This window comes from Cupressus sempervirens, chromosome 3, assembly GCF_028749045.1.
Source record: "Cupressus sempervirens isolate cs-2001-9-10 chromosome 3, ASM2874904v1, whole genome shotgun sequence".
Taxonomy (NCBI): Eukaryota; Viridiplantae; Streptophyta; class Pinopsida; order Cupressales; family Cupressaceae; genus Cupressus; species Cupressus sempervirens.
The window spans coordinates 492,921,656-492,947,300 of NC_143120.1; the positions used below are offsets into that span (position 1 = coordinate 492,921,656).

At 36.3% G+C, this 25,645-nt stretch overlaps 1 protein-coding gene across 2 annotated transcripts in view; it reads right to left on the reverse strand.

Annotated features, from left to right (window-relative positions):
* Positions 1–25,645, reverse strand: part of SIK1 (Protein kinase superfamily protein) — a 234,777-nt gene that overhangs the window by 190,027 nt on the left and 19,105 nt on the right. For both annotated transcript variants that reach the window (XM_089820509.1, XM_089820510.1), the window contains exons 2-4: positions 12,776–12,864; positions 12,502–12,609; positions 1,746–1,853 (exon numbers count right to left, since the gene is read on the reverse strand). In XM_089820509.1, the coding sequence (XP_089676635.1) occupies positions 1,746–1,853; positions 12,502–12,609; positions 12,776–12,864 (305 nt within the window). The remainder of the gene's footprint in view (positions 1–1,745; positions 1,854–12,501; positions 12,610–12,775; positions 12,865–25,645) is intronic.

The following is a 25,645-nucleotide window of genomic DNA, read 5'->3' on the forward strand; positions in this document are numbered from 1 at the left end:
TCATTTGAGTTTATGCTTCTATTGGTTACTTAGCAGCAGTTGATATCTAATGAAAGGTGACGATCTTTCATGGGCATATTCATTATAAGGAAATTATTTACAAGGTGACGATCTTGTAAATAATAAACCTGTGTATTATGAGCACATCTAGACATTGCTTAAGTACAAGTAGAGATTATATGGGCATCTCTAGACATTGCTTAAGTGCAAGTAGAGATCATGAAAATTTAATCACTATGGACATCTCTAGACATTGCTTAAGTGCAAGTAAAGATCATAGGATATACTTTATATTGTTCAGAGATTTTAATACATATTGTGTTGATTACATAATGATTCTGATTCTAATCTATTAATGTTTTACTTCTCCCTTGCTAAAGAGGGAGTGTTAATGTTTTAGCATCAGAGGAAGCAAAACATGGATTATTTGATATACTGATCTAAGCTTATGAATAAATTAAATTACTACTGACTATATATCAACTACATGTATGTAAGCATGTGTGTGTGTGTGCGGGCGCTTATGTACGTGTAGTATTATGAAGTTGATTATCGATAGTCGTTTAATATATTGTGATCAGGTTTCATTTGTTATCAGCAGCCTTTTATATATTGTGATCGGGCTCCTCACTGTTATCGGCAGATATATAATCGTGCGTCATTTCATGACTTGTGTTTGTCATGCTTATAATTAATCAAGGCAGTTATTATTGTTATGAAACATGCCTATGAAGAGGCATACCTCTACATGGCCTTTGGCCCACGTAGAGACATGACTCTTCGGAGACATGTCCTTTGCCCTCTTATATATATGCCCTCTGATCGCAGTGAAAAGCAATCAATCTACAGCATTCCAGTACCTGCGATCAGAGAAAAGATACTTGGTTAACATTTCATTTTGCAGATAGAATAACATCAAATATAGATCATCTCCATTCATTTTAGTATACAGTCAAAGGAAGGCTAACTGTGATCGCTGGTAAAGTTATAAAGGAGGAAATACTTTCAGCACTATTCAAGTAAGAAATTCTCTGCAGTTATTGATTTTGTAATTGTTTTATCTATCAAAGATCCACAAAATTTAACAGTTTTCACCCATTAGAGAATTCATCCAATATCCATCTGCCTCTCATATTCATTTTGAAAATGGATTACACAAAAATTCCAGGGATGTTTGCTGGCGCAGATAAGATAAGGGTACCCTGTTTAAAAGTATATAGAACTAGGAATATTGATTCTTAGTATAATACATTTAAAGAATGTGATCAACAGGAAACACAGCCTGGCAAACCAGGACTGAAGGAAAAACTCATAAGGCCCATTTTTGGACAACCTAACACAAACCCAATCACAAATTAAGAGAATTATAGATCAGGTTTATTATGCATGGACACTATATGTAATCAAACTCAAAGCATCAAGGGTGAAATGTTGAAAGACTAGTTTTTGGTGAAATGTACTAATACATTCCCTACATAGATTTTAGGCCAAATCACCAGTGTCCTATGCATAAAAGACCTACAGTAGACCAAACTCCATTTTTTGAGAGCGATTAAGCATATGTGTTTGCACTGCTATAACTCAAACTAACAGTTATTATATTCCAACGTCTATGCTTTCTAAACCCCCAGCTGCTTTCATTCACCAAAAAATTGGGATATAATAAAATTAAATAGAAGAGCATAAAGGAGCAGAATTCATGAACTCCGTCTTGAAATGATCATTGAGTATATATAGAGGCAAACCTTGAGAGCTTCCCTACATATGTAAGCTATTTGATGCTCCTCCAAAGGCTCATCAGTGATGTTCATCAGATCAGCGACACTTCCTCCCCCACAATACTCCATAACTATCTGTGAAAAGAATAAAGATAAAATTCAGAGTATGCCCTAATATTTCAAGAAATATTTTTTCAATATATAGCATTACAAACCAAGTTTATCATTGATCATAGTGAACAAACAAAGTACAGATATAGAATTCAGAGCATATCCTAATATTTCAAGAAATAGTTCTAGATATATAAAATTAATATCAAAAACAATCCTTGATCATGGTGAACAAACATCTTTTCTTATATGGCATAAGCTCCTTCCACCACGCTAAAAATCATACAAAATTCATATGCAATCTAGGCACTAGCACCAAAAGATACAAAAAATAGCAACCTACAACTTGGTATATTTTTCATGCAGCACCATCAAGCAGTCATGTTAGCAAATACGAAATGAGACCAAGACAATCATGGTGATAAATTCAGCTTTTGACTCCCAATGGGACTTCTCAGGTATGGTCAACACCACGAAGTTGGTCTCTTATAACATCAACTACATCTACTTCTTGCTTGGGTGATAGCTTTACTCATAAAGTGGTACCAAACAAAAATGAGTTGGCCAACAGTTAAATTATGGCCTGATTTTTCTCAAAAAATACTCAGATATGGCCTGATTTTTCTCAAAAAATACACAAATCATCATGCATTTACTTCAAATGCCAGTGAGCAACCTAATACAAACAGGATGTCTTTCTCACAATTTGGATGAAATAAGATTTTAAATTGGATAATCTAATCTAAAGACCCTCAAAAGTTTCTTCCAAACCCTAAAATTTCAGTCCGTTTGATGCTTTATGTCTCATTTTTTCACTTGTATAATACTCAATCTCAATCACAAGAGTGGTCTCCTACACAACACTGATTTGATTATAACTTTAAAGTTCTTCAAGGAAAGAACAAATTTATCATTTCATGTCCTGTTATGAACTCTAATACTCAGCCAAGAAAGATATACAGCAAAAAAATTCTTAACAAATTCAACCTCCCAAGATCAATATAGATTCAACTACAAAAAGGATAAACTGTCTGACTCAGTAGAAAATCTTATAGCCAAGTAATATTCCATAGACATTCTCTCCTCCAAGAAAAAAAGAAATGGTGCCATCCAAGGAGAACATTGGTTCATGAAGAAGTATGGAATTTTCATAAAGTATTTGATCACTGACCATGCCTAGCGTTGTTCCAGTTTCTGTCAATTCCCTTTGCTTCAAAATAATTACTAGGATAAATCTACTTTCAATAAGATAGGAACAGGCAAAGAAGAATATGTTAGTGTTCAGAACTCAAGTGTTGAATAATACAAATGTCATGAGCCCTAATTGATGTATGTGCAATACAAATACATTGCATATGTCATGAGCCCTAATTAATGTATGCACAATAAAAAATCCTTCTTTAATACATGTACTCTATTTAAATATTGCTCTAATATAAATCCCTTATTTAATGATTGATCAATAATTAATTATTTAATTCAGTATTTTGATTATATCATACTAATCAATATGATCTTAATCATTATTATTAACTAATAAATATAATATTAATCATTCATATTAATCTATAATATAATGTTAAGCATTACCATTAATCTATAATCAATATTAACAATATTATTTATCAATATAAATCAATCCATAATGTTAAATCAAATTAATAATATTATTCGATACTCCTAATTGTTAAATTTTGAACCAGAATACAAGATGCAATGAACTGAAACTCAAAACACAAAAGAACAGATGACACAAAAAGTTATCCAGGGAAAACTCTCCACTTGAGGGTGAAAAACACAGCCCACAAAAATATTAATCCTTTATTGAGTTTTCAAAACAAATACAAGAATCTCTTGCTTATGATTGAAGACTCTAAACAACCAATTAATAAGCCTTATTCACCTTATTCGCAGATTGATCACTTCAGAATAAACAAAAATCATAAGTAACCCACAGATATAACTAAGAGTATAACAAAATAAATCTGTGTGTGTCCATCATATACAGATCGAATACACTAACAAATGTCACTTTTTCTGTAGTGCAAACTTCTGAAACATATATCTCAGACATACAAAATTATCAGAGAACAATTCACATATACGTATACATCAAATCTGACGCAGCATGCTGTCAAAAGTCTCTTTTACTTGCTGTGGGCTCATACGATGTAGACTTCCCAAGAAACAAATGGTCTCCAGTTCCACAGTGGAATACAAAGAGACAGCCATTACAACATAGCCGATACCTTTCAATGCATTGACAGTAATCAATAACCATGAACCTTCAACAATTATGCAAAGCATGTCCAGGAAGCCAAGACATTCCACTCGTGGTGCCAAGTCATCCTATCTCAGCAGTGAAGCCGGTATACATTACAAGAATCACATACGAAAGAAAACCAATCACAATAGAACAGCTCAACCAAGATAAAGGAAGTCACATAATATTTCTAGCTGAGCAGTGATGATAGAAGAGGCAAGCTGAATCACCTTCGGTAAAATACATAGTCTATTCTGATATGAATAAAGAATAGAAACACATACACAGTAGCATCTCTGATCACAAAAAACATAGATCAGAACATGAAGTATGCACGTTTAGTTTGCATGCCACAATAGCATCTTTAGTTTGCATGCCATGTTTAGCTTGCATGTTTGCATGTTATTTTGCAATGAAATAAAGTATAACACGTCAAGAACTTTAAACAAATCAGATTTGAGACAATATCCTGATCCAGGATATTTCGTCATGTATTAAATTCCATCCTTGATCCACCTATACTTGTTAGTGCTCAACGAAAATTGCATCTCTTGCATATACATAAGGACTCCCAAGAACTATATCAAATGCATCAAGAGGAATAACATATGCAAATACCTCGTCTAATATTGTGCATTTACTGTAAATAATAACTTGTACTTCTTTTGTTGGCTATATTTCAAAGCCCTTTTCACCCATCCTAATGGCTCCTAATGAGAATGTTCATCAACATCAAAACCAAACCAGCCATTATTTGTTAAATTAGCTTATACTATGAACTAGGATATACTAATGCATAAGATGAACTAGGATTTAGCAATGCATTATATTTTGACCTTTTTAATTGTAATTTCATCTTTTCACTAGCCCTTTTCACCCATCCCAGTGGTTTGAGATGAGAATGTTCATCAACTTTCAAACCAAACCTCTTAACCATGTTTTATGAAATTAGCTTAAATCATGAACTAGGATATCTTAATGTATTATCTCTTAATTCATTTGATTGTATTTTATCTCTTCAACTTTGTCCCTTGCTTTAGTGTCGGTAGCTACAAATACAGGTATGTCATCTACTCATAAACTATTCTCTATATCAGTTTTATCTTGTATAGTTAGCATTAATTTGTTTGCATTCTCTTTTCCTCTTCCCTTCATTTTATTCTCATGATGCAATTTGGCATTAACATTCCAACACTTTAAATCAACATGTATATATATTTCACAATGGCTACCACCATGATTCTTGTGTGTTTCTTTTCTTCCTTTAGTACAACATTTGATTTCTTAGATTTAATATTATCATTGCACTTTTTACCTTTATGTTTTGAAGAATCACTTTCATTGAAAAATTGTTGCTCTTTTGTGTCCATGTATATTACGATAATAGATAAGCTTCTATTTATCAGTTAATGGTTATCTCTTTGTAATCTATAGTAAATATTAGAATGTTTCTAATATTTAGTTAGTCTGTAGATAACTGTTAATAGAAAGTTTCTATTCTTTACGATTGTTTCCTAAGGAAACATTGTTTCATTCTTTTGTATATATAGAACTCTTGATCTCTATTAATAACAAGCAAATATTTACGAATTACTTGTAATATGGTATCAAAGCAAGGTTTTCTATAAAAAATTGGAAATAATGATTTCTTTTCTAAAATTATCAGAAACTATTTTCAAAATTATTTGCGTGGGATATTTGCTTCGAACTAGGGTTTGTCAGGATTTTTTGTCTGAACAAACACAGTTTTTTTATCCGGCTCACATCTAGGTAATTGAGGGTGTGATCACATCTGGTTATTGAGGGCGTGATCTTGATCTAAAGCAAACCTTTGCGATTATTTGAAGACATTTTTACAAGTATGTTTTTCTATCATTTTTTTCGAAAACGCTCTAACACCATTTTTTGGTGTCGAAATCTTCATCTCCAACGCCCTTTCAATCTAACGGTCTCTCTTCTATGAAAAATTGGAGGAATTTTACTAGCAAATCACCATTTTTTCTGCAAATACGATCTTCAATGGCTCTCAGGCAAGGTTTTGCTCAAAACCCTAAATTTTGCACTTGAAAATTTTTCTTGATTTCAAATTGTTGGTGGGTTTTTCAAGAGCTCAACTGGGTTGTCGTCACTTTTTTGTAGGTGCCTCAATTTTCAAGCCAGCGGGTCCAAAAATAGACAATATATTCTTTCTCAGTTTTTCGAGCTCTCTTCTGGGTTCCCCTTCAAATCTTATGGGTCTTCCATTTTTTTGCCTCAAAGAATGTGCCTTCACAGATTTTCATACTATTTCATTGAAAAAAGAGCTATGGCATCTTTGACTAATATTCTACTCGAGAGCAATTCAAAATTCAATGGTCAAAATTATGGCACTTGGAAGCAACAAATAATAGCAATTTTTGAATATCAAAATACCCATCAAATTGCTCTGGGTGTTACACAGCGTCCGACTACCCCTAGTACTAATCAAGATACATGGGATCTAAATAATCAGGAGATGGTGATGCTTCTCAAATTATCCGTAGCTGATGATCAACTCTCTCGAATTCCATCCGGCAAGACAGCTACTAAGATATGGGCACATCTCAAAAATCTTCATGAGACTTCTAACAAAAGAAGAGCTTTCCTCTTGAAGAACACTCTATTTTCTATTATCATGGATGAGCAAACATCGCTCCATGCTCACCTAAATAGGATTCAGGAAATTTGTGATCAGTTGCTTGCCGTTGGTCGCAAGATGCAGGAAGAGGACATTATGATTATCGCTCTCCGGAGTTTACCCGAGTCCTACGAGCGTTTTATCGAGACTCTCAACATCATGTCTTCTAGTGTTGAAAATGACTAACTGCAGCCTTACTCAAATTCTATTATTTTTGGTGGTGGAGAAGACTACGCAGTTGTCAAGAAAGGCAACATCCAAATTCAATCTGCTGGGAGGAATCTCATTTTCCTCGATGTGTACTACATTCCAGGGATGGAACTAAATCTACTCTCAGTCACTCAATTACTGCAATATTCTCCCAAGTTGGATGTCACCTTTAGTTCACATTAGTGTACCATCACTAATAGGACGACTCAGTCGATTGTTGTAGTGGGTCGTGAGGATCATGGTCTTTTCTGCCTTACTGATTCTAGTGATTCTCAAGACTTGGCTATGGCTGCTTGGCAGTCTTCTATTAGCACACTTTGGCATCCACAGTATGTGAACTTAAATGTGCATTATCTCTCTCAGCTTGCTTGGGAAGAGCTTGCCCTCAGTTCGCTAGAGATTCAAACTCAGCAACTTGGAGTTTGTGATGCATGCCAGGCTGGGAAGCAACATCGTACACCTTTCACCAGTGGCAATTCAAGGCGAGCTTCTCAAGTATTTTAGCTTGTTCATGTTGATATCTGCAGCCCTATGGCCATTCCTTCTGTTATTAGGTCATGGTAGTTTTTGTTGTTTGTTGATAATTTCAGTAGAAAAATGTGGATGTATTTTCTTAAAAAGAAATTAGATGCATTTCCTAATTCGGTTGAAAAAGAGTTTGCAAAATCTATCACTACTTTTACAGCAGACAATGGGGGGGAATTTTGTTCTAATGAATTCTCTAGCTTCTTGGATACTCATGATCAAACGCCAATTAACCACACTCCACACACCACAACAAAAGTGTAGATGAACATCAAAACAAAACAATCACCAAGATGGCTTGATCCATACTCGAACACATACATGTTCCAAAGAAGTTACGGGCAGAAGCAGTTAACATTGCAATTTATCTTTTGAACTAGTCACCCACAATGACAGTCAAAGGTAAAACTCTAGAAGAGTCTTGGTCAGGTTGCAAGCCCAAAATCATACACCTGAAGATTTTTGGCTCCCTTGCTTTTGTTTGGATCCTTGATGCATCACACACCAAGTTGGATGCCAAGAGTCAGAAACTCATGCTTTCTAGATAGAGTAGTCTTTAGAAAGCCTACCGCTTGATCGACATTAAGACATCTCGTCTCCTATAGAGTCGTGATGTAGTCTTTAATGAGGACTATTCATGCTTGTTTCTCTTGTTTTGATCCAGTACACCAACCTGTGAAGGCTCATGATTTGGGAGTTAGGTTTCTATTAGGTCCATTTGATGGGAGGGCTCCAGTAGCTCATGCAGCTCCAGTTATACAGGTGATACCTATACAGACACCTCCAGCTTCTCCTCCAGGATCACCTCGATTTGTAGATGATGACGAACCTGATCACAAGGCATATCATGTTACTTATGTTGCTCGAAGACACTTTCTGATCTTCATGATGATGAGCTCATTGATGCGAGAACTGCTCGGAAAAAGAGCAAACCTACAGAGTCTGTTAACTTTGCTCTCATGGCCAACATTCATAGTATGTTTGAACCCCAAACATATTTCAAGGTTGAAGGAATTCCAGAATGGGAACAGGCTATGACATTAGAACATCAGAGCCTACTGAAGAATAACACCTGAATCCTTTCTAATCTTCCATCAGGGAAGAAACTCATTGGTTGCAAATGGGTTTACAAAATCAAATACAAATCTGATGGTACTTTGGATAAGTACAAAGCTCGTTTAATTGCAAAGGGTTTTTCTCCACATCAGGGCATTGATTATGAGGAGACCTTTGCTCCTACTGCAAAGATGAGCACAATCACAGTAGTCCTAGCCATGGCAGCACAGTTTGGCTAGAAGGTCCATCAGATGGACATCAAGAGTGCTTTCCTAAATGGTGATCTCCACGAAGAGGTCTACATGACACAACCTCTTGATTTCAAGGTTGTCCGTAAAGAACATCAGGTTCTCAAATTAGTGAAAGCTCTGTATGGCTTGAAGCAGGCCCCTCAGCCATGGTACATGAAAATTGATAAGTACCTTAGTGAAGAGTTCTTTAGACTCAAATTTGTACATCAAAAGTACTGACAGTAACATCATCCTTCTGGTTATTTATGTGGATGATTTGATCATCATTGGCAGTTCAGCACCTTTGATTCAAGGAATCAAACAGAATTTATGTCAATCTTTTGATATGACTAACCTTGGTCTCATACATCATTGCCTAGGTGTTGAGGTCTGGCAACAGTCTTTTGGTACATTCATCTCTCTGTCCAAATATGCCAAGGCTCTATTAGACAAATTCCATATGCAGGATTGCAAGCCTACATCTACACCCATGAAGAAAGGTCTCAAGTTATCAACAAAGTCTGATTCTCCTCCTGTTGATGATACTACATACAAGCAACGAGTAGGCAACCTCATCTCTCTCTCTGCTACTAGGTCTGATATCAGCTTCGCAATCACCTACATCTCACGCTTTATGACAGCTCCCAAGCTTGATCATTGGATGTCAGCAAAGTGTGTGCTTCATTATGTGAAGAGCACTTCAAATTATGGACTTCTTTACTCTCGAAGTTCTAATCCTAGACTCAGTGGGTTCATCGATTCAAATTGGACAGGCTCTATTGATGATAAAAAGTCAACTTCTGGATATTTGTTCAATTTGGTATCTAGTGCCATCACATGGACCAATAAGAAGCAGCAGGCAATTTCTCTCTCCTCCACCGAGGTTGAATACAGAGGAACAGTTAAGGTAGGTTGTGAAACTGTTTGGCTTCATCGAATGTTCGGGGATACGCAAATCTCACCAGCAGGACCGAACTCTTTGTTTGTTGATAATGAAGGCATTATCAAGTTAGTATGAAGTCCAGTCTTCCATGAATGAACCAAGGATGTGGATGTTCACTATCACTACATACAACAGCTAGTTAAAGACGGGACAATAGATGTGCAATATGTCCCTACCACAGATCAAACTGCAGAAATTCTCACCAAGCCTCTTGGTCCTGATAAGTTTGTCAAATTCAGAGGACAGCTTGGTGTTGTAGATAGATAAACCATTAAGGGAGGGTATTACAATAATAGATAAGCTTCTATTATTAGTTAATGGTTATCTATTATAAATATTAGAATGTTTCTAATATTTAGTTAGTCTCTAAATGTTAATAGAAAGTTTCTATTCTTTACAATTGTTTCCTAAGGAAAAAGCGTTTCCTTCTATTGTATATATAGACCTCTAGGTCTCTGTTAATAACACGCAAAAATTTTCCAATTACTTCGTAATAATGTATTTATAATTGATGGCAACCACCCTCCTTTTAATATGAGCATGAAGCCCTCCATTGTCAAGACTCACCATGGTTTGCCTCTTAAAGCTCTATGGTGTAATTCTTCATAGTTTGTCCACTTTGTCATTCATAATATGTCTATTTAATTTATTGATATGTTTTATCTCCCATAGGGTGAAAAAGTTCTATGAATTGTTTTCTTTAAATCATCCCAACTCCATTGCTACAAGAGCATGACCTTGCATTTTAAGGTGTACAAATAAAATTATTTCTGCTCAATCTAAACTATAAACACAAAAAACGAACTTCATGTTCTTTAACCCAAGAATCTAGGAATCCCACATTTAACTTCAATAAAAAGTCTTTATCTCTACTCCGGTTTCTACATTAAAACATTAATAATTTCCACTTTGTTTTAGTTCAATTATTTCAAGAAATTCTCTCCTTTTATACCTTCCTCATTGTCTTCGCAATACCAATTTTTTTGGGAAGCGCTCTTTCTGATTCTCCTATGCAAGGTTTTTCTTGTGCCATTATTACTTATTACCTTGACATATGCTTTTGTTGGTGGCCCAAACTTTGCTGCTCTTGTGTATTTTCCTTCATGTTATTTTCTAGCATAATACTATGCATTCGACTCCTCCATTTCAGCCTTTTGTTCTCTTGTAGTCACCACTGTAAACAAAACTTTCACAAACCCGCTTCTCTAATCCCAAAATGATTCATAAACTCCTTTTTCATAGAATTTAAGAATTATTCTACTTTCTACTTTCTTGAAACAAATGAAATAGCTTAAGATGTAAAACAATTGCAAGCATGCGCTAAATAAGCTTCCAAAAAAAGCCATGGAAACTCATTAAAATTCACAATTTTTATACTAGCAACCCCATGAAAGGAAAACCAAATTTTAGGGTAGTGACAACAGCATTGCTACCTTATATTATGGCTTCGGAAAGAAGTACAACTTGTGTCTATGTCTATCTCCCTAAAATTACTGAATAATAGAATTTCCTTGCTCTCTATGATATCTTGCAAATCCTTCAATGATCCAAACACTTGCTTTAACCTTACTTTTATAAACTCATTAACTACTGAAAAGCTCTGCTAGGCCCTACAAGAGTTCCTACATAAGTTCGAGATAAAAAAATTGTTCATTTCATAGTCTGAAGTCACAGAGTTAGGAATTGCTAGGTGTTCTTGACTTTGATTTGATGTTACCATAGTCTCAGACTCCCAAATACAGCAAGGCAGGACATTGATATGTGTTGAACCGTAACAGTTTTGAAGTATTCAGACTTGTTCAGGGTCATGTGAAAGATTTGTAAGCAAGGTTCCTGAACAGGCAACTTATCAAAAAAGCAGATTTCACCATTCCTCTGAAAAGAGATCCCAGTTTGAAGATTAGCAACAGAATTAATGAGTGGAATCAGTTGGAAGATATCGAAAATTTTACTCGGAAACAACTAATGTCCTGTGGACATCTCTTGATACTAATACAAGAGAAGATTGTGGAAATTGAGATTCAGAGTCAAAAATAACTTTCTCAGAAAGTCTGGCCTAACACTTTTCTGTCTAGGATGAGAAAAATATTCCAAATTTACCTTTAATCTCCTCCATGTGATATAAAAATAGCTGTCCATAAAATATCTTAGTATTAAAACTAGAATTTTAAGCAGGACTAGAACATACATAGCATTCTTAACTGCTTATGCCTATTTGAGAAATCTAGACATTGGCAACAGAATTAATGAATGGAATCAGTTGGAAGATATGAAAACTTTTACTTGGAAACAACTAATGTCCTGTGGACATGCCTTGATGGTAATATAAGAGAAGATTGTGGAATTTGAAATTCAGAGTCAAAAATAACTTTCTCAGAAAGTCCCACCTAATGTTTTTCTGTCTAAGATAAGAAAACTGTTACAAATTTACCTTTAATCTCCCCCGTGTGATATAAAAATAGCTGACCATAACACATCTTAGGATTGAAACTAGAATTTTAAGCAGGACAAGAACATACATAGCACTCTTAACTGCTTATGCCTGTTTGAGAAATCTAAACATTGGGATTAACGCTAATAATATGTTTCTATCTGTTTAGCGTTCATGCTTAGATCATAAATGGCACAGTTATTACTTCAAAATTTTAAATAGGTAGCAGTGTTGACGGAATGGAATAGGAGTTACAAAATGTACACTAGAACAAAATAAGTTTGTCATGTACATATTCCCACAAACATGAATAAGTAGATAAACCAACATCAAAATGGATATGAGATTTAATGCATACCCAGAGACAGTCCTCGCCTTGATAACTTCCAAGGTATCGGACTACATTTGGATGATTGCATTGCTGTAGCATTTCAATTTCTCCACGTATCTCCTCGTAACCCTCTTCCTTCAGAGAAGCAAATATAAATAAGGCAAAATAAAATGTCTAATCTATTGCTCCAAAAGACTTGAAATATTCACAATATTTTAAGGAAGGCTTATACTACTGATCCATTGCAACAATCAACAAACATTTTCAAGTGCTGTTATGATTCTCAGGTTGGAGGACTGACCCCTTCACATAACGAAATCACTTTGATAGCAACCAATTCTGAAGTTTTCAGATCTCTAGCTTTATATACAGCTCCATAAGACCCTTTGCCTGGAACACCAAAAATGAAAGAGAAACATATTATTATACATGATGATAACCCACTTTAAATTAATTATTGGTGTGGGTTATTATAATTTTGATAATTATTTATCAGTGCTGCTCAAGGACACGTCCCTAAGTCTAAAAACCTCATCCCTGTACCGGGAACATTTTGGGGATGCACGGATGACATGGGGATGTCCCCCATGCATCCCCCATCTATTGATTTTTGCTGGAAACATCCTGGAAACTTGGGGACAGTGCGGCCATTTAATAAAGATACTCATTTAAATTTATTTTTTTAAATTACAAGTATTGACAATGAATTCATTTGGACTGATATAACAGTAGAATGAGCAGGTTAGCTTTAAAATGAGCCAGAGTGTCACTTCTATCCATAGAAAGAAAGCTACAACTATTGAATATAGACAAATATAATTCCTTTCCAGATATGGATTGGTGTAATATCCCTGAATCTGGGATCTTAAATTGATAAGCAATACTGTTGAACATTTAAGAGCCTCCACCATTTACTGATAGTACACAATGATATAAAGTGACTAAACAGATATCAAGTTATTGTTGACAATAAATTTATCAACATATTAAGATGGTAAGGTGGAATCCATATGGGAGAATTCAACTATGTCACTCAACCCAAACATTTGGAGATCATAATATTGATAAACACATCAAAGATCAGTACCCACCTTCATGCTTGCATCATATAGCATTATCCAATATGCAACCATTCACTGCCGTGCATTCATTAAGCCATTATTATTCACATCCATGTGCCATAATGCATGCATTCATAGCAGCACCCATATCTCATATTGCATACATAGCTCAGATCACATAACAGTTCCATTGTCATTACATATTTCATTGAACAGTCATAGTTTCTATTTACATTCCAGTTAACAGAATAGTCAACAGTCACCACAGTTGGTATCGTAACCATTTATGGAATGAATATATCCATTGACAAAGTCCAATCAAGCAGTTAAGTCAGGTGGATTATCATTTTCAACTTCAAAATTTGTGTTACGAGTAACAAATGATTAAGATTGTGATATAGTGATGGAAATATTGTCATTGATGTCAAAGGGTTTCACAAGCATAGACAAGATTGTTAAATTAACCCTTATCAATATCAAAGGATGATGAATCAAAAGGAAATATCTGTACAGAAGAAACAAGCATTATCATCTGATAATGAAAAGAGGGTGAGTAATAAAAGACACATGTTTGAAGTGAAAATTAAGCTGCCAATATAAGGGAATTATGATCAGGCCACAGGAAGAATAAAGAGAAGTTTATTCAAGATTTATGAAAGCTCATCTAAGCACAGGATAGTGAATCTGTATATTATGCAGTGACTGAAGCTGATTATATAAAGTTACTAAAAGTCATGTTGTGGATGTTATTGTTATATTTACATGCAATCTAGCTACAAATATGAGATTGATTAATATCAGGGCACCATCATCAACTAAGAGAAAAGGAAGTTCTCATAATATTATATATCTATAAACATACAGCAATAGCAACATTTCCAGTCAGCGACAATATCTATTTGATGTAAAGACAAAAACGATAATAAAAGATGTGTATCAATGTACTCTGAATCGGGAGCAGCTTCAAAGAAAATTATGTCCAGTCACCGGAAGTTTTTTTAAATCAAGTAAATAAAGTTACAACATGGTCTTGAACGAAAAATCTTTGCACCATGTTATGGAGTTCGCAGATTAACTTTAAGAAAGACAATAATAATATTAAAATTTGTCACAATGGAGATTTATGGCAATCAGACAAGACCAAGTAATCTCATAAACGACTTCAGTATCAATCCCACTGTGTGTGCCACGTTCTGTTATGGAGTCATCGAGTATGGATGTATGAAGATTAAAAAAATGCTTTAATTCGAATATTGATTTGAGAATACAAAATTTTTGTTGTATATGGCAAAAATAAGGATGCCATCAAGATTTTCTCATGCATGCAAACTTTCACCATGAACTGGAGTTTCACGCAAGCATACGAAGAATATATCATATATGTCTCTGAGTTTATCGCTGACATTACCCTTCGAATATGACACCAAAATGCAAGTGTCTGTTCCACAATACATTCATATGAAAATGGATTATTCAAATGGGTGTTGCAGCAAACATGAATCATGAAAACATTCAAGTTACCGTCACGAGGTCTTGAAGAATTGGCACACTAGTAACCACTGCAGCTTATTAAAGAAAACTAGTTACGGCATGCAGTCCGTCTTGTATAGAAATAAGTCGCATGTCGTCTATTGATCTTTTCTTTCAAGAGCATAAATAGCCTAGGAATGGCCCAAGACTGTACGCTCTTATAGAAGGGCATAATGTGATATGCCTCTAAGATAAGATGTAGGCACCTTTACAGTATGATAGTGATTTCATTGTATGTCTTCTTACTCCTTAATATTAATATGGGGCACAAGTTGGACAGAGAACTTATGATTGTGGTAGACTGAATTATTCAAGAATTATGGAAAGTCACACCCGGGATCATCAAGGACGACCAAACATTGTCGAGATGAAGGGTGTAGACTGATATCTAAGGATTGGGCAAAATCCCTGCAACTCAATAAGTGAAAATCAGTAAACAAACCAAGCATTAAAAGAAAACCGAAGAAACTTAATTTGTTGACAGAGTCAGCTCAAGGTGGGCAATAGGGTATAGTCTTGTTTGTCAAGTAGAACAATGGGTGATCAGGTACCAAGTGCCCATGTAAATTTCTGGCCAAGGTAGGTTAGTGGAAAGAATGGTGGTTGTGATCATTAGAGGTCAAGATAGCTTACAGTGGATGGATAGGCCGATGGGAAGAACTCCACTATCTAGTCAATTGTATAGTTGACACCAAGATGCTCAGGTGGCAGGATGAGGTAATGTTCTCGTGCCTGATCCCGTGCAGGATAGCGCCATTCTCAATTGAGAGTGAGAGGGGATACATTTGGTCCATGGTTGGGATGTTAAGCCTCTAGCAATGCTTCTCCTCTCCACAAAATGCAAAGACTTGCACAAGACAGATCAAGACTACCTTCTTAGTCATTACGGTTAGCGAGTGTCTTTCCTCCTTACATGTTTATTCAAGTTCAATTAGTTACAAAATTATTTATGTGGCTGTTGCATTTACTTTCTTTCAAATTTATAAAGTATTGTTCAATTGTATCAAGTAGGAAATGATCTCTCTCTCTCTCTCTCTCTCTCTCTCACACACACACACACACAATGTATTGGTTAGTTATGATGACATTCTATAAATGCATTAGTTAGATAATGATTTTTCAATTCCATTTGTCAGTTCAGGCAATGCCCGAAAATCAGTTAATCTGTTATAACTGTTAATCCCATGCATGTGTATATGTAAACTTGTTGATTTGAATATTAAATAAGATGGTAAATATAGGTGTAGAAAAATTGGTTGCTACAACTGCACACAGTTGTTGGATGATGATGACAAGAAAATAGTTTAGTGGGATCACTTGTTAATTATTATTTATCTATAATGTATTGACAATGAATTTTAAATCATGAATACATATTGAATATTGACAATGAATTATGATCCCTAGAAAAAAATATGTTAAGGTTCTATAATGTATATATGCATCCTTCATCCATGATTTCATACAAACATTTCAATTTTCCTTATATAGTTTAAATTGTTTCTATATTTATGTATGTCGTCCCCAAAACTGGCAAAAGAAAAATTGGCATCCAAAAACACATCCCTGTCCCATAAACTTGTGGTAACCTTGTTATTTATCTTTGTTGTTTGTTATGATGTATTCATCCAGTTATCTGACACACAAACTAGTTAAAAATTAAAGGACTAAATGAGCTACAACTTGTGCAATGACCCCTTTCTAGAACTGTCCTAACAGTGAACTAGAGACATAGAATTGAGCAGAAGTTAGGATTGAGAATAGGAAAAAATCACAGAAGTAATTAATTTTTTTTATCATATATATTACATGTAAACTAATCACTTGATTCATATCCTATTTTATCATAGGTCAGCATAAAGAATCAAGAAACAATATATGGAATACTATCATTGATAGGAATAACAATGTACAATAGACATCTGTGAATTAGTTGTATGAATAGAAAAACCTCAAACCATTCCCCATACCACAAATCTTAATAATTAAGTACAATGAACAAGAAATAATACCACAATGCATAACACCAGATTTTTTGATGTGGAAACCCTAGTAACGGAAAAACCAAGGTGGGGATCAAACCCACTAGATAATGTACTAGCACATATGATACCCTATTTAAGGTTGATGGGGAATGCACATGCAGTCGGGCACTTGCTTGGAGCTCCCTGCTCAAATACAACAAGCAACCTTGATGTGGACTGCAATACAATTACAAAGAGAGCAACAACTCTGATTGGGAAACTACCCAGAGGGTGGACTACAATCCACTAAATGAGAAAACTAATTGATAGCATCAACTATGCCAATACAATTCAAATTAAGTGTATCATTTCTATTAGATTCCACTCATACCTCTTCTCATAGTCTCTAATCTTCAGTCACTAACTTTCCTCTACATCACAACCATTTATATGATCAACATTCGCAATCTCAGCTTTGCATCATAACTATAACATCCATTGTATACATTACATACATAATTAACCAAAGAATTTTCTCCTTATTACAAAGTCCTTAACCCTCCATTAGGTTGACCTAATAAGAGTTAATTACAAAATAAATCGCATCATCTAATGCAATTATCATGAATAGGTCCACATTAATTATCTTAACACGCTAACATGACAATAATTACGCTCATTAATAAAATCAAAATATTTCCTAACTAAGTTGGGCGAGGAACATTTCACCATCCTTTAAGAAAAGAAAAATTTGACTTCACAATCTTCGCCCACTAACAAATTCAATAGAGAATGCATATCCATGTTTGGATAAAATCTCTAGACTCCCATACCAAGATTTGACTCCACCGACACTTTCCTAAGAAAATACCATACCACTATCCAAAACATTTTACAGTTAAATTGTCTAAAACTAGTCTTTGACAAATTCACTGTAACTTCTGCAAATGAAAACATAAACACCTATAACAATGTACTTACCATCTCAACACATCAAAGAACATAATCCGATCAGCGCACAATCCTATCCTCAAAACTGTTTGTACCAAAACGATCAAGTGCAGTGAACAACTCAAGAAAATTGTCAAACAAATGTTGACGTCAATGACAAAACATTAATGCCAAACATAACTAGCAACAATTCCATCAAGAATTTCTACCAATATCCAACAATTTCCCACTTTGGCATTGATGGCAGCATATTGTGTGAAAAATCGATCAATGCAAAAAGTTACATCATTATCCTTCAAGGTCTCTCTCAAGGATAACTCTCGATTTTTCACATACATCTCTCCCCTTTGACATCAATGACAAAGGTGTATGACCTCACCTACTTAACATCTCTCCCCCTTTACATCTGTACCTAACAAAACCAACTACTCCCCCTTAGGAGCAGCTCCCAAATAATCAAGTTTGGAAGAAAGATAAGTGTGTTAAGACCAGTAGATTGATGCATCATCTATCTCTTAATAGGAGGACTATCACCCCATGCATACCTATGAGATATGCAAAGGCATCTTTAGGTAAGGGCTTTGTGAAAATGTCTATAAAATGTTCCTTGCTAGCTACATATTCCAAATTCACTCTGTGCTTATTCACCTTCTCCCTTAAGAAATGATATTTAATTGATATATGTTTTGTCTTTGAATGTAACACAAGGTTCGTCGATATGTTTATAACTTTATAGCATTGGAATTATCACAATGAATAGTAATAGGCTCATCAATGATAACTCTAATATCCTTCAACATTTGCTTCAGCCAAACAACTTGAGTACCAATTAAGAGCAGCAACAACAAAATCAACTTCAGCAGTAGATTGTAAAATACAATCATGCTTCTTACTCAACCAAGAAACTAATCTTCTTCACAAAAAGAATGCTCACCCACTAGTGCTCATTTTGTCAACATTTCCTGCCCAATCTGCATTAATGTATGCATGAAGTGTAAAATCATTATCTTTATCATACCACAAACCAAAATCCGATGTACCCTTCAAATATTTGAATATCCACTTAATATCTCCAACATGTGATTCACTTCGGCATGAAATCTTGCAACAATTCCAACAGCCTTTAATATGTCAAGTCTAGTATGAGTTAGATATTGCAATCCTACAATCATTGATGAGTATCTTGTCTAATTGGCATCCTTTGAATCCTCTAAATCATCATCATCATCATCATCATCAGGTCTAGTATGAGTTAGACAAAGTCTCTACAATCTTTCCCACCAACCTCTGAATGGCATGAGAGCCTCGAATAAGAGATACCCTCAGACACTCTGTATGAATCCTCCCGCACATCACAACTCTCCAAAAGATAGTCCATGAAAGACTCTGTGCAGTAGAAAATATATGTGGACGCATCAAACTGCTCCACTACAACGCACAGTTAAATCCCTCTGAAAATGTAGCGCTACCAACTGCCATTCTACTACTTACATAAGATGAAGAAATTGATTTTCTTCAAGCAAAAGAAAACAAATCATCATGAGAGCTTGTCTCCACTGATACTCTTACCTCTTCTGTACACACTACAACCATATCCTAGACGAATGTGTCGACCACATGATCACATCCCTCATCACCACCTGCGGAAGCAAACTCACCGCCAACCACAATATGCAACTGAACAGGGTCTGGGGCTGGTGTCGATTGTACCCACTCCAACTCCACAGTAACTTCGTCCAACTGTCTATGACTCATGAAGAGTCAACTGAGTACACTGAAGAGAGTCCACAATCACCTCAAGCTCCTAGGTGACCTCAACTCCTCCTCTTTCTCTAACAATGTCTCATAATAGGTTTTACCCCACTCCAGAAGGTAACCCCTGTCAGCAACTAGCTGCGAATAGTTATGCTTCAAAATCGTGGCAGCCTCTCGAAGCACATGAACCTCTACTAGAGAAAGAGTACTATCACCTTGCTCATCAGACATAGGAGCACCCTAACCAAATGTGGCTAGCATTTGATGATTTGCATCATAATGCTTGAAAGCTAAAGAGATATCACTTTCACTCACCTTCAACTGACTAGTCACGTGATGCCTCTGTAACCCCTGCCTCCTATGCAAGCTCTTTGTCTCACTAATTGCACTGTGATAGGAAATCGAATCAGAACTACCCACCACAAGATCACTCACCGCATGTGTGCTAGCGGCCTCACACACATCTATCCGAAGAAATGGAAGCCCTCACAATATCAATCTAATTGCATGCATCAAGTTCGACCTCAATAGTAAGATCCTGTAAACACAGATCTTGGGACCCATCCAAAACCTCCTTGGAGTCATCCACTGATACCTGACAACAGATGTCATATCCGGTATAGCTCATAGCATCATTCAACAAATAATCAAATGTGTCCATACTATTTGCATCCATATCTCCTGACAAAGCCTCAACTGCGAACACCTGACTCTGTACACATGACTCAATGACAAGTTGTGAATCAATAATACTTGAGCATGAACCCACATCTACTGACTCTTCTATAACACCCAGATCACCAACATCACAGCTCAGTGACTCCATACGTGCCTCAGTCCCACCTGAGGAAGCAATTGCCCCCTGTACTAGAGCAACACTACAATAGCTGGCATATAAGTCTCCAATAACAACTCCCTCCTCCAGAGAGTCTGAACAATCAGTGGCAACTACAACATCAATTGCCTTTGCACTAACCGTAACGACAACACTGAGAGACTCACCCTATTGAAGCTCAGTGCTATTGTCCACCAAGGTCACTAACACATCTACTGATCTCAGTGAAACGAGTCCATCATCAACACTATAGATAGGACTAACAAGTGTCATACTAAATACAGATACATCTGCACCATAGACACCTGATGGGGAAAACTCAAGCTTCCTTCTCGCCGTCCTTCTTAAGATGGAAACAATAATATGCCTCGCTGCCCTCTCAACTGTCTCTAAATTCGACAAGTTCTCTGGCATCCTCTGCTAATGAAGCTTAAGTTTCTCCATACTCTCCCTCAAGGTATTTATTTTCTCGCTATTCTCCACATCGCTCCATTGGCTCATATAACTACTAGTCCTCTTGTGTATGTCCATGGCTAGAAAATATGAGAGTGTTGGTCACTCTCAATACCAAACAGATCTGAAATAACAATAGCTTTCCTACCCCACAGGATGGCAGGAAACCACTATGATACCATTGTAATAACCCCTCCCAATTATAGCTCTGACAAACACTAGTTATTCAGATGTTTGACATTTCGTCAAATAGTTGGCAAGCAACACTAATACCACTAAAATGAACTCCAAACGATTGTTAATCTGCAATGTCCTCAATTCTGAATTACCACACTTAACTAATTAAAAGATGAGGCAATTATCTCTAAGCATAAAGATGATGATCAAATCAACTCAGATTTCAAGGAAAGATTTGCAAACTATTTGTCATGCCAACTAAAAAACTGAAATCTCGTATGAAAAACCCGTTCTCTGAACACTGAACATTTATGGCAAACTTTTTTCTTTTTTTAACTACTTATGACATCACCAATAATAGGGATCAGCTCTGCATAACAATTAAGCATTCAATTTTCTGACTATTTCTTTTAAACCTGACAATAACAATTAAGGAACCTGTTCAAGTGTTCTGAATCCTTCAAATCTGAAACCTGGGCCTGACTTCACTGGACGCAGCCAATGATGAAAGACATGTGGACTATATACGGGTGAGAAGCAGAAGTGTCCAGCACTGGATGATCAATTGCAGCAAAATAAATGGAGGTATTTGATAATAGATCACTCTCCAATCCTAGGCACGATATCAATATGAAACGCTGCCCAGCACCTGTGTTTCCTTCAGCAGAATGATGCCAATGAATGTTAGCCAGGGCACATGAATTCAGTCTGAAATAACACCCAATCTGCAGAGATTTTCCACGCCAAGGCTGCAAGCAAAGGCTTTACTGCAAACGCTGAATATGGATATTTATGTGCAGAAATAGTAGACGCCTAGCAGTAGGGATTTAGACACTTAGTACAGTCAACGAATCACGCCAAATGCATGAGATTAATTGCTCCAGAGTTCCAATCAGATCAGAGGTTCAATGTCCACATAAACTCTAAATTCACCTTGCTCCAATACCAGTTTGAAATTCCGCAGATTGCAAGAAAAATTGCAATTAATTTCTCTACAACAAATAATGTCTCCCTAGCCACAGCAAATCCAAAGGGAAGACAATAAGATTCAAATTGCCAAACTTAGTATTTATCTATGATACCTCAGCAGTAGATTAAATACCCTTCTTAGTTCAAAATCTTATACCTCAGCAAGGGAATTGAAAATCATAAATTCAGAATTGTCACAAAGACAATAAAAACCAAATAAGATAATCAAATGATCGGACGTCTTTTCCTTCACAATGAGCTCATATTTATAATCCCTTGTTGACAAAAGTTTCCCAAAAGAACTCAGCTCTTGAAACTTTCCAACACAACTCTTTTAGTAACATCTAATACTTGGCTTAGGCATATAATTAATTAAATAAATGACCGCTTCCAATGATGTGACTCAACCCTCCACTTAAGTAAAATTATAAAGTTAAATTATAACTTTATAATAAGCCATTTAATGATTTAATAATAATTTGGCCACTAAAAATATAATAACTCCCAAAATACTCATTATTTAAATATACTGTCTGAAACAGGGATCACACCTATTATTTCTCCATGTGACCAAATGCACTTTCCAATAATAGAAAAGGTCTATCTCAATCAACACCTAACCATAAATAGTAAGTACACAAAACTAAGCCGAAATGAAGTCCAACTTGAGTCAAACAAAGATTAGCCTGTAGCTTACTAAATTGTGGAGAAGACAAGACCCTCCCAAGCTAAGCCACTACCAATGTTGGCAAAATTGGGGACATTAGAGTCCTCCCTCCCTAAGATTGCTTGTCCCCAAGCAATGCTAGAACAAAATGAACATCACACTCCACCCTAATCCCAAGGGTAGAACTACGTACTATCCCTGCAATGTACATGCAACTCCTGTAGTATCAACACCTTAATAATTGATATCAATGTCAGAATCATCTAGAAACTGACTGTAGGCGCTAATGGTGATAACAACCCATCAGAACTCAATCGAACTGAAATACCAACTCTGTCTACAACTACGTCCCCATCAAACCGACACTCACACCCAACTACACTGTGGAGGTGACAACGACCATATGTACCTAAATCACTATCACCAACTCCAACCTCTAATAAACTGTTATGGGTGTGTGGATACTGCAAGTGGTATAACTTGCAGTTGTCAATCCCATCCGCAGAAGATGCAGCTAACCCATCCCATAATGGATGGTATGAAACTGGAGCCAACCCACACCGACGCAAAACCAAATTCTCTACCTGTGGGTCAAACAAAAAGTGATGAGCACTCCTCACAGTGTAATGTCAATAAAATCTCCCAATCTCTACCAAGGACTCATCAATATCAAACTGGGAATCTAAAGATGGCTCCAATCTCTGACTCCGAACTACCGGTCAAGCAAGATCTTGGGCAATCCTCGTGGCAAACCCAACCTCAAAATCCTCGTGGTGAAGCATAGTAGACAAAGTCTCTATAATCTTTCTCACCAACCTCCAAATGGCATGAGAGCCTCCAATGAGAGTACCCATAGAGCACTCTGTATGAATCCTCCTGCACATCCCAACTCTCCAAAAGCTAGTCCATGAAAGACTCTGTATAGTAGAAATTATGTGGAACCATCACCCTGCCCCCCTACAACACACAACTAATCCCTCTGAAAATGTCGCACTGCCAACTCTCCAATGCTACTAGTTGTATGAGATAAAGAAATAGATTCACTTCTAGCTTAAGGAAGCAAATCATCATGAGAGCTCGTCTCCACTGATACTCTTACCTCTTTCGTACCTACTGCACCCTTATCTTGGATAGATGTGTCGACCACATCATCACATCCCTCATCACCACCCGTGGAAGCAAACTCACCACCAACCACAGTATGCAATTGAACAAGGTCTAGGGCTGGTGTCAACTATACCCGCTCCAACTCCATAGTAACTTCATCCAACTATGGCTGTGACTCTTGAAGGGCCAACTAAGTACACTGAAGAGAGTCCACAGTCGCCTCAAGCTCCTAGGTGACCTCAACCACCTCCCCTTTCTTTAACAATGTCTCATAACCTAACAATGTCTCATAATAGGTACTAGCCCACTCCAAAAGGTAATCCCTATCAACAACTAGCTGCAAATAGTTATGCTTCAAGATCGTGGCAGCCTCTCGAAGCACATGAACATCTGCTAGAGAAAGAGTACTATCACCATGCTCATTAGACATAGGAGCACCCCAACCAGATGTATCAAGCATCTAACGATTTGCATCACAATGCTCGAAAGCTGAAGAGATGTCACTTTCACTCACCTTCAATGATTGGTCAAATGTTGCCTCTGTAACCCCTACCTCTTATGCAAGCTCTCTGTCTCACTAATTGCACTGTGATAGGAAATTAAATCAGAACCACCCACCACAAGATCACTCACTGCATGTGTGCTACCGACCTCGCACACATCTGCAATCAAGGTACAATTGCTCGGCACCTCAAACAACATCTCATCCGAAGAAATGGAAGCCCTCACAATATCAATCTAATCGCATACCTCGAGTTCCACCTCAATAGTAAGATCCTATAAACACAGATCCTAGCACCCATCCAAAACCTCCTTGGAGTCATCCACTGATACCTAACAAGAGATGTCATAGCCGGTACAGCTCATAGCGTCATTCAACAAATAATCAGATGTGTCCATACTATTTGCATCCATATCTCCTGACAAAGCCTCAACTATAGACACCTAACTCTATACACATGGCTCAATGACAGGCTGTGAATCAATAATACTAGAGAATGAACCCACATTTACTAACTCCGCTATAACACACAGATCACCAACATCACAACTCAATGACTCCATATGTGCATCAGTACCACCTGAGGAAGCAATTGCCCAATGCATGTATTAACCCCAACCGGTTATAGTTCAACAATTAACTTTAACACATCTATTTCCTTATCGAATCAAAAGTTTGACATTTTGTCAAACTGTTGGCAAACGAACTCTCCAACAGTGTGATTGAAAAACAACAAATATAATTCAATGTTCTTTTCAAATTTGGATATGGAGAATTACAACAGCAGTATGATAGTAACGACTTTATTTTTTCCTAATTTCAAATTGATTGAAATAACCATTCAACTACTGATTTTCAGATTAGTGAAATAGCATTAGAACAATCAAATCACTGAAAATACATATAAAATGTTACTGGTTTCATCAAATACCAAAACGGAATGTGATATAATTTGTTGCATCCAAAATTGGAACTATAAGCCACCTCTTGATAGTATAAACGCAAGAACTAATGCCCAAATATATGCAATGGTTGGACGTGTCCCTTGGATAATGCCAGTTGGCAGCCTTATTGTTGAATGCAGCCCAGTACACCCAAAATGCAGGCCCTTATTGGAATGTGATGATCTATCCAATGAATCCACAGGCTTAAACATGAATCGCAGCTCTGAAATGAATAGACGCAGGTCTCTTCCATTAC